The 13,189-nt window shown below is 38.9% G+C and overlaps 1 protein-coding gene across 3 annotated transcripts in view; it reads right to left on the minus strand.

Annotated features, from left to right (window-relative positions):
- Nucleotides 1-9,763, minus strand: part of gria2b (glutamate receptor, ionotropic, AMPA 2b) — a 53,020-nt gene extending 43,257 nt beyond the window's left edge. For 2 of the 3 annotated variants that reach the window (XM_030738800.1, XM_030738799.1), the window contains exons 1-2: nt 9,479-9,761; nt 9,186-9,326 (exon numbers count right to left, since the gene is read on the minus strand). In XM_030738800.1, coding sequence (XP_030594660.1) covers nt 9,186-9,326; nt 9,479-9,563 — 226 coding nt within the window. In that variant the 5' untranslated portion in view covers nt 9,564-9,761. Of the gene's footprint in view, nt 1-9,185; nt 9,327-9,478 lie in introns of all 3 variants that reach the window. The other variant, XM_030738801.1, reaches the window with a different exon arrangement.
- Nucleotides 9,764-13,189: the final 3,426 nt, after the last annotated feature.

Genomic DNA, 13,189 nt, shown 5'->3' on the forward strand with positions numbered 1-13,189 from the left:
TGGCTTGTCAGTCGCTTTTTCTACAGTTGTGTAGAATTTTTTTTATGCATCAAAGGGTGTAAACTGTGAAACTGAGATAACTCTGTCTAAACTGCAAAGCCAATATTTCTGTTTTGTTTTTTTACTGTATACATATATATTTGCATTAAACAGATGAGTATTTCCACAGAGAACACATGCATTTCTTGGTTTATTATTTTTATTTTTAAACATGCTGCAGGGTTGCACTAGCAACACTGGTTTTCAGCCATGCACCAGTGCAGCCGCCCCTGCTGCTCAGCTCTGTGATGATGTTTGTCTCCATTAAAGGAACTTCATATGTTTCCTGATCAGAAGTTATGTAAGGCCACAGTCCCTGTGCGGTTTCTTTGATCTGCCGCGCCGCGTTGGACAGAGGATCATCTTGCAAAGTGACTGTGCAGTGAATGTCAGAGTGCGCGTCTTTGTGCAGGAATGGTTTGTGTGTGGGAGTATTAATGTTTTCCTATGGTTCTCCTAAGTTTATGATTTAATGGGTATAGTTTTGATCTGTTACCCCACTGCTTTGCAAAGATTAAAACAGAAAAGAACAGACTGTACAAAAGTCAACTTGCAAAGAAACAAAAACAATAAAGTGCCCCCCCCCCCCCCCAAAAAAAAAAAAGAATAAGATTAGAACAGTTGTTATAACAGCTGCAGGTTAAAAGTTCAAACTGACTGATCTGATCACAGCAGACTCTGATGATGCGTCAGCCTGAAAAACGCTGATTCTGCTTATGTGTGGATGAGTGTTTCCCTGCTTACAGTATAACATTTAAATTAATTAACAAAACAGTTAAATGGAGTCAGTCAGTTTTATCTGACATTTACCAATGACTATCTACTTAAGCATTTTGGCTAGTGTCCTTATATGTTAAATTATGTGATTGCTATTTTTCATACTATATCTAACAAAAGGCTTTAAAGTTACAGCAAAATGCGCATATATGTATTGATGTGCCTACTGGCTCAGCTATCGATAACACGATTCAAATGTCCTTTGTTAAAGTAAAGCACATTTCTTTTCATTTAATATAAGATTGCACTGATCATAAATATCATTAGTTAAAACATTATGATTCATCATAAATGATAAATAATTTTTAGCCAAATGTCAAGATAGGTGTGAGAAGCCCATTGTAAGTAACTGTAACATCGTCATGAGAAAATTCTGGCTCCAAGAAATCATGGCTATTCTATGTGGGGAAAAAGAAATTTAAAAAAAGGTTTTAAAAAATTTTCATGCAGCAGTGTGTACTACTCCCCAGAAAACTCCATTCAAGTTGGCTTTTACTGGAATAGAAAGAGAAATGGGACTTCAACAGAATGTTTCAAGTTAACTTTATGTTGAATAGAAATAAATTTGCTTTTCTTTCAAAAAACATTGCAATTTCTAAATGACCCTAAACCTTTGAGCAGTACTGTATACCGAAGTGTGGACTTATATTATTGGTTGTACTGAGTAGAAACTGTAGAAATGCTAATAAAAGTCAAGGGTAGTAGTTAGCCTAGCTTGATTAAGCATATGCAGCGGTGTCAACCCATCACAATCCTACACAGTTAAGATGAGGACAAGTTCCCAATGGTTAAATAAATTCTGAGACTGGCCTCGAGGAGAGCTAAGCAGGGAGCAGGTCAAAAACATTAAATGGACCCTGACATTGGCAATTAGAAGTAGATAAAAAAAACAAATAAGAGAGAAACATTATGAGACGGAGGCAGAGATGAGATTTCAGCCAGTAGCTGCATCCAGAAAAGCTCGGTCAGCACACATGCCCGGTGACAACACTGTGTGTGAGACAGGTGTCTGAAAGACTGGGCGAACAAACTCACACATGCATACACACACTAAGACCAGATAAACTTGCAGTGTACATACCTGGGTAGCAGACAGACAGTGAGCAGGCAAGAAGCAGCTCCACACTGTTCAGTGCTGTCAACTCCTATTTTAACAGCATTAAGCTAAAGTTAATGGAAAAGAGGGAAGTTGCTCACATACAGGTAGATTCTGAATTTGGCCCATGTAGGTTTGGTGTGGAGACTTACAGTACAGTACAATGTGGCAGTCAAGTTTTGCCCAAATATTTCAGAATTATACAGGATGAGGAAACAGCCCTTACATCTTTTGGCAGCTCAACAATCCCCCCTGCTGTGATGAAACAGCAGGAGAAGCACTAGAAAAGGGGGGCAGCTGAATAAATTATCTGGTATTTTCTGATTTCCATCCCAAAAGGTAATCAGAGTAAAACATTTCATCTGAGGAAACAGATCCAATAGTGACCCCTGTAAATTGTTTCAGAGGACAAATACAGGGTTCATATTTATATCAGGTTTTTTGCTTCACGTATTCAATCAAAGAAAAATGTCTGTAGAAAGTAAAACCCTCCATAATCATCAGAGTTTCTTCCATATTACTATCCTGCTTACATTTAATACCTCAATACATTTATGTCATGAACATTGTATTTATTTTACATTTATACAAACAGATTATTTCTAAGTAAATATTAATATGTCATGGTCCAGTGTTGTGTCAGCACAACAAGTTCTGCCTTTTGTCATGTCTGCACAACAGAACAGCCTTGTGCATAACCGAGGTGCTCGTCAAAAATACTCCGATTTGCATGAAAATCCCCCAAAGTGAGGAAGACATCAAATCCCATGAAAGGAGTGCAGCGGCAACCTAAGTCTTACTTTTTAATGCTTTCTTTATTGTTGAAAGCCAAGGCCTCCAGAAGGTCACAACTTTAATGTGTTTTCTTTTACAGTAAGAGTATTATGCATTGCATATTGAGTATTCACTGGCACCGATTCAAAGTGTGTGACCCTTGACAAAGACACAGTGTCAAAACTGTTTTAAATAGCACGGGTGAGTAGGGGTGGTGGAAGGCGGAGCCACTGTGTATAAAAATTAAGCCATTCTCAGCAGTTGCAGTCTTCTTCTCAGTAGAATATTTCATGCAAATGACACAGTGCATCTCATTATTTCCTTCTTGACATTCATACATGTTAAAATGTGTTGCATCGAGTTGCCTTACATAATTTACTACTGTATAGCATGAGGTAATGTCAAAGTTATAGCATAATTTTGCATTAAATTACTCAGAGAATTCATCTGGAGCATTTCCAGCACAGATGTTTCATAACAGTATTTCATCAGCTCACAGGACTTACTCGCTTAGATTCTGGCGGGCTTTCAGACAGGAGATTCATATTAATGTGTTTGACGTTCAAATATTAGGATCCCAGAAAGATTTACTTTTTTAAAAATGAAATATATAAGCTATTTAGGACTGTAGATTTCTGTACTGTTGGAGTTCAAAATGTTTTTCCATTGATGAAAAGTGAAATGCAAGCCTCTGGCAAAAAGCCCACGAGTTTACACCGAGTTACTGTATGATAAAAGTCACTGAAATGACTTGAAATAAATAAAATGTACTGTAGCAACCTAAGGGGAGGAGCCACAAGTGCAAATACTATACTGCTAGTATTTAAAGTGTTAATTTTCCAGTGTTGTACTTGGTGTTGCAGTTATGTTGCATTAGCAATTGCTGTTAATCTTTAACGTCTTTATGGCACAGAACAATGCTGAGTTTGGCTTGCAACACGGTGCCATGACTGAGGTTACTGTGGCAATTACAGACCTCTGGCCACTGTTGCTGTTTGCTTGTGTGTGTGTGTGTGTGAGTGTGAGGCTAATAAAGCCTTGTTCCTGTTCCTGTGTGGTAGAAGGAGCACAGGAGCTGTGAACTGAAGCACACTTCTCTTTCTTGAGGCTCTTTTTTTCCATGTGAGCTTGCTATAGTGTTTTAAAAGTCATTTACTAACATGTTGGCTTTTTAAAACTAGCAGAAAAAAAGTTTTGTTTCACAAGTTTAATGAATTAATCATAATTTTAAGGTCCTATTCTGCCTACAATGTAGTTTGTGTATGGTTGAAAGTGTGCTGTGCACTAGCAGCTATTACTAAGGACAATAAGGTCTGCTTCTTTCCCAGAATTGCGCTGAAAGCTCTGAAAAACAACACTGGATGCAAGACAAGAGGAAACTTCCAGCTGAGTTGGAACTTCCAACTTTGATTTGCACTGTAACATATAATATCTCAGGCTTGTATTTTTTGAGAACACAGTGATAAGGGCTTGGTTGGGGGCTGTATTCAGGGCAAGCCAAGATCCACAGAGGGTTTTTAGCCTCATTTTCTGACCGGCCAGCTCCCAGGCCTATTTAATATTTCACAGCTCTCTCTGAAATGGAGGAGAATGCACTTAATTAAGTGTGAACAATAAATTGGCTATAACCAATTCACTGCGGTGCATGTATGGCCGGTTTCAGGCTTTTGATCATTCAGCAAGGTCCCTGAATGTGCGAGTCCCCGAAAAGCTGCGTGAATTCAGATGCATGAAATTATAGTATGACGTGATTCAGCCATGACAAACAAGAACTTTGAAGTGTTAAAATCACCAGCTGGCTGTCAGTGCCCTCAAACTCCCCTATTGGTCTCAGAAGAGTGGTTTGCTTTAAATGAGGTGGGTGTCAGAAATGAAATACAATAGAAGTATATGAAGTGAAATTTGGCAGGTAAAACCAGAAGTCTTTAGAGATTGATCATCCCCGTGGAAGTTTTTAGGGCCAAAACATTTTGAAGATCCTCAAATGAGCCTGGGATTAAATTTTAAAAATGAATGTCTTTAACCTGCTAAGTATGATGAATACTACTGATTTTATAAACAGCTTTTTATACCTTCATATGGTTACATTTCAAGCACACAGGGACGAACAATACTTTGTCTCATGACGAGTAACTTGGCTGCTCTGAACTGACAATAAGATCTTCCGATTTTTCAGTTTACACTGACATTTTCCAGCTTTGACACATGAATTTTCAGCTTTGTCTTCTTGTGTCCAAGGTATAATGATGACCTCTAAAACTGGCAGAAATAATGCAACATCAAAATCAAGCCAAATGCAAAATGTTGAGACAAGATTTAGAGCTCTCAGACACAGTTTATCAGTTTATACGTGATTTAGCTATTTGTGAAGTGGCAGCACATTTGTCTAATTTGAAAAAAATCCCCAGTAGGCACAACCCCAGTCTCGGGGGTCACAAGCTAGTGTACTCCTAGTACCGGTCCAAAGCCCGGCTAAATGGGAGGCTTGAGTCAGGAAAGGCATCTGGAAGTCTGTGCCAAATCAAATATCTGCTGTGGTGACCCCATGGGAAATAAAGGAGCAGCAGAAAGTAGTGTCATTTATTTAAACAGGTGTGGCAATGGATAATTTTATGGGCAAGAGAGCTCACTGAGAGTCATATGTGCAAGGACCACAAATGGTCCCTGCATCGCCTTGCACTGTTACTTAATATTAATTGGTGATGTTATTTGGAGCAAATTGTTTATCATGCTACCCAAAATGGCTTTCAATACTCCAGTGCACTGATTGTGAAGGCAGTAGAGAAAAGACAGAATGATGCTGTGGTGTGAGGTTTCACATACAAGTAACTAAAAAGTTGTCAAAGAAGGTGTGATAGTTTGCACTGTCATTGACAGAGCTGCAAACTGTAGCTGCTTACAGGGAGTCTGACAGTTTTTGCTTATGATTCCCTAATATGGAGCCACTTTTAACCCACTCATATATGTCTATGAGCTGTGCTCTGCTGGGCAAAAGAGTGACTTTACCTTCTTAAATTGCTTGATTCTGCAAGATGAATAATAATAATACAGTTTTTTGTTTGTTTGCTTGTTTTGTAAAGAGCCAGAGGGAAACTGAAGAGCAGGAAATACATTTTTGTTTTGGTATGGGGACAGAATCCTAATGTTATCTCATGAAGGTTAAACCAACTGAAATATATACTGCCATCAGTTCCATGTCTCCAATCAAAGGCAAGAAACAGAGTTAAGAAACAGTAAAATTCAATTAAGCAAATAAAACACAATAACAAAAGATACATATTTACACAGCTTACAGCCTCCTTTATGCTATCATTACCAATTAAAAGTGGCACCGTGGCTCTTTGATTAAACATAAGCTGGAGACATTTTAGAAATACTTTTTTTTTTTTTTTTAACCGAATGAACCAAAATGAAGCAGAAACCAGAATCTTGTCCTGATATGAGTCAAGCTTTTTTTTTTTGTCTCTTCAGTCATTATTTCTTAAACAGTGATGAAGAGTTTCAGGGTGTGTTCATCATGTGGGGACTGAGAGCTGGCTATAATCTAGAGTGTCTGAACAATACCTTTTTTTTATTATTATTATTGCTTTGGGTGGACAGCACACCAACACGACTACACACACACACACACACACAAGCACATACACGGTCACAAAGACTCCCCTGGTCTTGGCAGCAGATGCCGGCCTGACCAGATGAACTGTTATTGATGGAGGAATGTATCATCCTCCCTCCCACTGTCTCTGACACATGCATTGATGAAGTATGCTGGTGCCCAGAAGTACAACCACAGTGTGAGAGATACCAATCCATATATTGTGAGGCCCATATCTCGCAAGGAAATAAAAGACGGTATTTTATACCACCAATACAGTGTGCAATCAACTAAAACATGATATATAAACGTCTTAAAATATCTCATAAGAAAGCAACAAAAACAGATTCTGTGCCAGCTAAATTTTAGTGCTTTTTTGTAGCTGATACCATCTATTTTCATATTTAAGGAAGAAATACTGTGATGGTATATCTCTCTTGGGGTACATAGTCCACTACGATCAAATTATATATATACTGTTGCTTCATACTGGCTTTCATTTGTCCCTCTTTATTAAATACTAAAGTACTTTTCTGGTTTCAAATTGGAAGAGTGCATTCATGGAACTTAGCATATAGCTTATAAAAACCTGTAGTTATAATGTTTTAGATTTCAGGGTGGTGGATCAGCTTCAGCGTGTCCGCCTTTATTCTCCTCTGCATGTGTTTCATTAAGTATAGTTTAGCAAAAGACAAAGTGGTGGCATTAATGCACTGTAATTACAGATGGAGGCGGACTGTGGGGCAGACTGCCATCTACTGGATTAAATGCAACCCCCCTCACCCTTCTCACCTTAGCCCAGTCAGTCCTGTCTTTTCTTATTCTAACTCCAACTCAAGAAGTCAGTCAGAGTTCATGCACACACAACCTGGAATGCCCTTATGTATGCACATGCACAGGTTTAGTCTGGAGACTTTAAGAAACACATAAAAGCTTCTACAAAATGTGTGCCCATTTTAGTATATTACATGACAGTCATTTCCTTTGCCTGGGATAACACAATCTACATCCATCCACTCATTTGTCTATTTTGTTTATCCATTTATTCACCACTCAGGGTCACTGCTAACTGTACACATACCTCAGTATGTTTCCAGTTAAATCCTAGATCAACAGTAAATGAACTGAAGTCATTGTCATTGAGGTGGATGTGAACCAATCTTACAGTCTCTCCAGCCATCTGAAGCTGCACAAGAGTCAGCTACACATCATGCAGGAAGTCCATTCAATTAATTACATGGACAGTAATAATAATAATGAATAATGTACTTAACTGAATGATTAACTCAAGGCATGGCCAAAGCGTGCTGCACAGTGCTTTTGCTGTAGTCAGAGATGTTATGTTTATTTCATTTAGAATAATGTAAATTGGGACACCTGCCCACACAACAGCCTAAGTCAAACAAGTAAACAGTGCAGATCACTCCAGGTTTTTTTTTTATTATTATTATTATTTAAACCGGGTTGTATTCCACAACGATTGGTACCTTCTAATCACTCAGACACAAAGATTGGTACCTTCTAATCACTCAGATTAATATTTATGTTACACAACAGAGACACACTTGTAGAGGGAAGTGAAGTGGGGGGAAATCCAGCCTACACACAGGATATGGTTCATAAGAATTGTTGAATATGTGAGATGAATTTAAAACAAGTCAGCCAAACAGCAGTGGTTTATATAGACTGCTGTAAACAATTCAATCATCGACATGATTGACTGTGATCTGTCGGGCGCAGTGAGGATCTCTAAGCAGGAAGCTTTTATATGGTAATAAAATCGATTGGACAGATGCGCGCACCAATCAGAAGCGTTTGATTTCTGTTTAAGGGACTGTTGAGAGGAGCAGTCGCCTGGCAACCGCCTAATGAAATGTATGAACTGTGGCTGTTAAAATAGCGACCTTCGAACCTGTCAAGGAAATTAAGCATTACAGGAGCCTGGATTTCTTTTTCTTTCTTTTTCTCTCTTTAAAGAAGAAATGCACGATAATCAGAAAACTCAGTTCCCTGTCATCTCGTCCAAAAACAAGTAACGTTGGGGACAAATGTGTGGCAGACCATTTCAATGTCGTGATTCAAATTTTGTCGAAAGCTTTTCACAAGAACCTTTCAACCCTTTCACCGCCTCTTGGTATCATCAGTTCTCAGTAGGGATGTTAGAGCTTCGCCCAGTCGCCAGGCTATGCCTGAAGCTCAGTCTAAAGCTTAGTATGTAGGCTCTATGAACAATGGTTGAACACCGCTCTTTCTGGACTGAGAAAAGACGTGACATCGGTACCCAATGAAAAAGCGTGAGTCTCAGCAAGTCCTGCAGCTCAGTTTTCTTCTTAAAAGATAAAAGAAAACGGCGAATGTGGCCCGATAGAGTGACTCTATCTGTTTCTAGTGCCGTTTATTCTTTCACTGAATACTAAAGATAAAGTCATCACAAAGGTGGCTACTTAAAATGCCATTTGTTACAAGAAACAGGCTAATGATCACTGAAATTAAGTCTAGTTCCACCCCCACCCCACAACCTATCTTCTGTTACTTTCGAAAAAATAAGTTGCTTTAAATAATAGCTGGATGAAAATAAATATTGTGATCGATATTCTTGCAGTATTGTCCGTTTGATCACTGAATCTGAAGGAATGAAAATAGGATGGATGTGACTGACTGTTTCTGTGGAAACCAACTTTCCCCTGCCTACACTATCCTCGTTCATCCTCAACTACCCAGCTCATAGTCTGGATGGGTTTGCTGACAGAATATAGATTAGACAGCTCAGATCATTCCATCCTGAGAGCTGATAAGGTTTATCCAAACTCGTATGATATAAAGCACAACGTTGGAGATTATATCGCAGATGACATTAAAGTCTTCTTTCAATAAAAGAATTCTTAAAATATGTTTGGGACTTACAACAATTGGTAACAGCAAAACTGTTTGCCACTTCCAAATTGTCAATGTGAGGCGTCAGTCTGAATTCCGAGGTGCCAAACTGAACCATTCCTATCCGAAACGCGCTGTATTCTTGATCCGCGCCCCTTGGAAAAAGTCCCCCTGAAATTACAATAAAAAATATACAATAAAAAAAATTTTTGACTCTTGAAAAATGAGAATAATTTAACACATTTATAACTAATTTCATGGGTTTTTACGCACACAATGTTTATAGCCAACTGGCTTTTTCGGTTGAACTAATGGGCGCTTACCAATTTGAACACTGGGCGAGCCTCCAAGCGCGCATCCCCATAAAACCAGGAGAACTGAAACGGATAAATTCACTATCTTTTCCATGTCCACAGGTTAGGTGTCCACATCCACTAGGGTATTCTGATATTCCTCTTTTTCTCCGGAGATGTTAGATCCCAGACATATTGGACAGCTTTAGCCGTGGGGAGAAAAAAAAAATCAGCAGGAAAGGACCGTTTTCTGCAGGTGGCTAGCAGTGAAAGGACACCAGCAGTGAAGGAATGGTCGCCTGCAACGTAGGTTTGCTGTCTCTTCTTCTGCTCCTCCTCGTCGCTCCCCTCCTGCTGGCAGCTGATACCTCCTCTAACGCACAGGCACACTGCGCGTCTCCGCTCGGCAAGCAGATCTTCTCAGCATCACACCCACAAGTGAGGAATGTTAATGAGAAGGCGGACAGAGACGAAAAAAGCCGAGAATCAACTACTTGGCGATAAGAGAGCACGGCGCACTTTGAAAAATATTGGGAAAACGCTTTTTCTAAATAATGTAATCTTCTCTTTGTAAAACACGCGCCAGTGAGCAACAATAAGACGTTAAATATCCAAAAATTGTTTATTCACAACACCCGTGAGTCATTAGTCCTACTTTATTTTTGTTTGTATAATCTTCCCGAGGTGCACTTCAATTTTCTTTTGCTAGAGTCCCAGTTCATTCAAAGCTCAGTCCCCTTTTTTTGCCCCAAATCAACATTGCTACTACCAAGCTTGTGCTCAATGAACTTTCTTTGTTTTTGCATTGCCTTGAGTCAAAAAAAAAAACAACAACAAAGCAGACTCCGATTATAGAGTAGATTTTAGTATAATTGTCACGTGCTTATACTTGTTTACATTACGTCATCACAAACATTTACTGTGTCTACACAGGTATGTAGCTGTTGTACATTTCTGGCACTTACCTGCTATTGTAACCATTTTAACACAATCATTAGTTCAAAACTCAAAGACATTGAGTTTATAATAAGATACAGAAAACAGAGAAGCTGGATATATGTATTTTTGTGACGCTATCCTGAAAAGGCCTATTGCGATGCTGGTTTCTAAATAAGTATAATCATTTAAAAGATATGCTTAAATCATCTCCGAAACTATATGTAATTTCACTTGTAATGATCAAAACCATTGATTGATTTTACTGTTGACTGAGTAATCAGTTAATCTTTGTTCACTTTTATAAATCTTATTGAGTGATCCAGAAGGAAATTATCTCTCAAGACCACTGCAGTGCCATCAATCACTGAGGCCATCCAAAAGGCATGACAAATATTAATCTAGTGATGTATTTTACATTTTAGGACTATTCTTAAGTTAAATTTATGTAGTTGCACAAAAAGGATTTACCTGCTATTTTTTTTAATTGATTTATTACTGATCTTGCATCAAAAACATTAGTAAGGATCAATTAAGTCTATACTTAGTTTTATAAGTGACAGATATCAAACATGTCTATGAGACATATGAAAGCTTGGAGTAAGACAATCAAATATATTTGGTCACTTTAAAAAACAAGCCTCCTCTACAGCACGTTCAAGGCTCTTACTGGGAAAACTCATCAAGTACATCAGCTGGAGGCCATCATTCATGCCCTCCAGGAATAACCATCAAATGAATCTCCTCTTTAACTTTGATCTAGTGCTTATCTCCACCTTCTGCATACAAATCTGATGCAAATATATTCCTGGTCTTGGATCCCATTATGAATGGGGTTAAATGGAGGAGAGCTTGCCTTGCAGCCAACAGGAAATAAGTGGCAATCCTGTCACCTGGTTTTATGATATGCATATCTCAGCCTGCACAGACAGATGTATATTAATCATTGGCAGTGCGAGATAGCAGTCTGGGAGCAAACTAATGAGGCTGAGAGTGAGTGGGAGCTGAGGGCGGTGGCATTTATAAGCAACAGTTTGTCAGATTTCAGCACCATGGACAGCACATCACCTATATACCGTCTCCTGTTGAGAAAGTCTTTAGGTGAATGAGAACACGTAGGGGTGGTAGCACCTGGGGTAGTAGTGCTACTGCTAGATTGGACTTCCTTTTGGCCTGAGAATTGTTTTAATTCTTTGTGGCTTAGATTCAACAAAGTGCTGCAAACATTGCTCAGAGATTTTGTTCTGTATTAACATGAAAGCATCATCGCACAGTTGCTGCAGATTTGTTGGCTGTGAGTTCCCATTCTACCACATCCCAAAGGTGCTCTGTTATCTCGAGATCTGGTGACTGTGGAGGCCATTCAGTGACATGCGGAGTTATCCTGCTGGAAGCAGCCATCAGAAGATCAGAAGGAGGCCAAAGTGTGCCGAGAAAATATCCCCCACAACATTGTACCACCACCACCACCTACCTCAACTGTTTATACAAGGCAGGATGGATCCATACATTCAGATTGTTGCACCAAATTCTTACCATAGTATCTAAATGTCACAGCAGAAACAGAGGCTCATCGGACCAGGCAACATTTTGTCCAATTTCTAATGTCTAATTTGGATGAGTCAGTGTGGATTATAGCCTCAGTTTTTACAGGAGTGTTACCTGATGTGGTCTTCTGCTGCTATAGCTTATTTGGTTCAATGAGTTGTGCATTCAGCGATGCTCTTCTACGTACTTGGTTGCAATAAGTAGTGATTTGCATTACTGTTGCCTTTCTGTTAGCTTGAAGCAGTCTGATCATTTGCCTCTGGTCTCTTGTAATTTAATCTCAAGTAATTTTTAGGCAGAGAACTGCTGCTCACTGGATATTTTGTCATTTTCAGACCATTCTCTGTAAACCCTAGAAATGGTTGTGAGGCAAAATAGAAGATCAGCAGTTTCTGTAATACTCAGACCAGCCTATCTGGTGTTGTATCCACAACCACCATCTCACTTTTAAAGTCACTTAAATCACCTTTCTTCCCTATTCTGATTCTCAATTTGAACTTCAGCAGGTCATCTTGACCATCTTTACACACTTAAAGGCACTGGATCGCTGGCAACGTGACTGGCTGATATTTGCTTTAACATATAGTTGAATAGGCATACCTATTAAAGAAGCTGGTGAGTGTAAGTACCCACATGATCACACAAGTAGAATTCAGTTCAAAAGATTTACAGTTTATCTCAAAAACTTTATTTAAAAAACAACCAAAAGAGAATGCAAAATATCTGTTATAAGACATGATTACACATAAAAAAACCAAAAAAAAAAACACGGTATTCATGGTAGAGTCTAGTTCAATTTTAACCTGTAATTTTTCATTTTTCATGTTATGTATTTAATTTCCAATTGTCTTTTCACTCACTTTTGAGATGACAGACAAAGAGTAAAGTACCTCAGCGTTTTAGCACTGCTGCCTCACAGCAAGAAGGTAATTTTGAAGTTAATTCACCTGTCACTGTGTCCTTCACAAAGGCACTGGCTTGGGAGGAAAACAACATCTGGACCCAGTCTCTGCTGGTAGCCTGCTGCTCCTGATGCTTAGGTCAAATGCAGGGAATGAGTTTTCATAGAGATCAGAAAAATACACCCTTATACTCTCTTATCCTTAGCATGTTACCTGTAAACATCGGTCCATCTCATCCTACCCAAGCTGGAGCGTCTGTAGGTTGAGAGGAGCGGTACATGCTGGAGAGGTTGCCAGTCTATTACAGGCTAACACAGAGAGACAGATAATCATTCACACTCACATTCACACCCAA

This window comes from Archocentrus centrarchus, chromosome 10, assembly GCF_007364275.1.
Source record: "Archocentrus centrarchus isolate MPI-CPG fArcCen1 chromosome 10, fArcCen1, whole genome shotgun sequence".
NCBI lineage: Eukaryota > Metazoa > Chordata > Actinopteri > Cichliformes > Cichlidae > Archocentrus > Archocentrus centrarchus.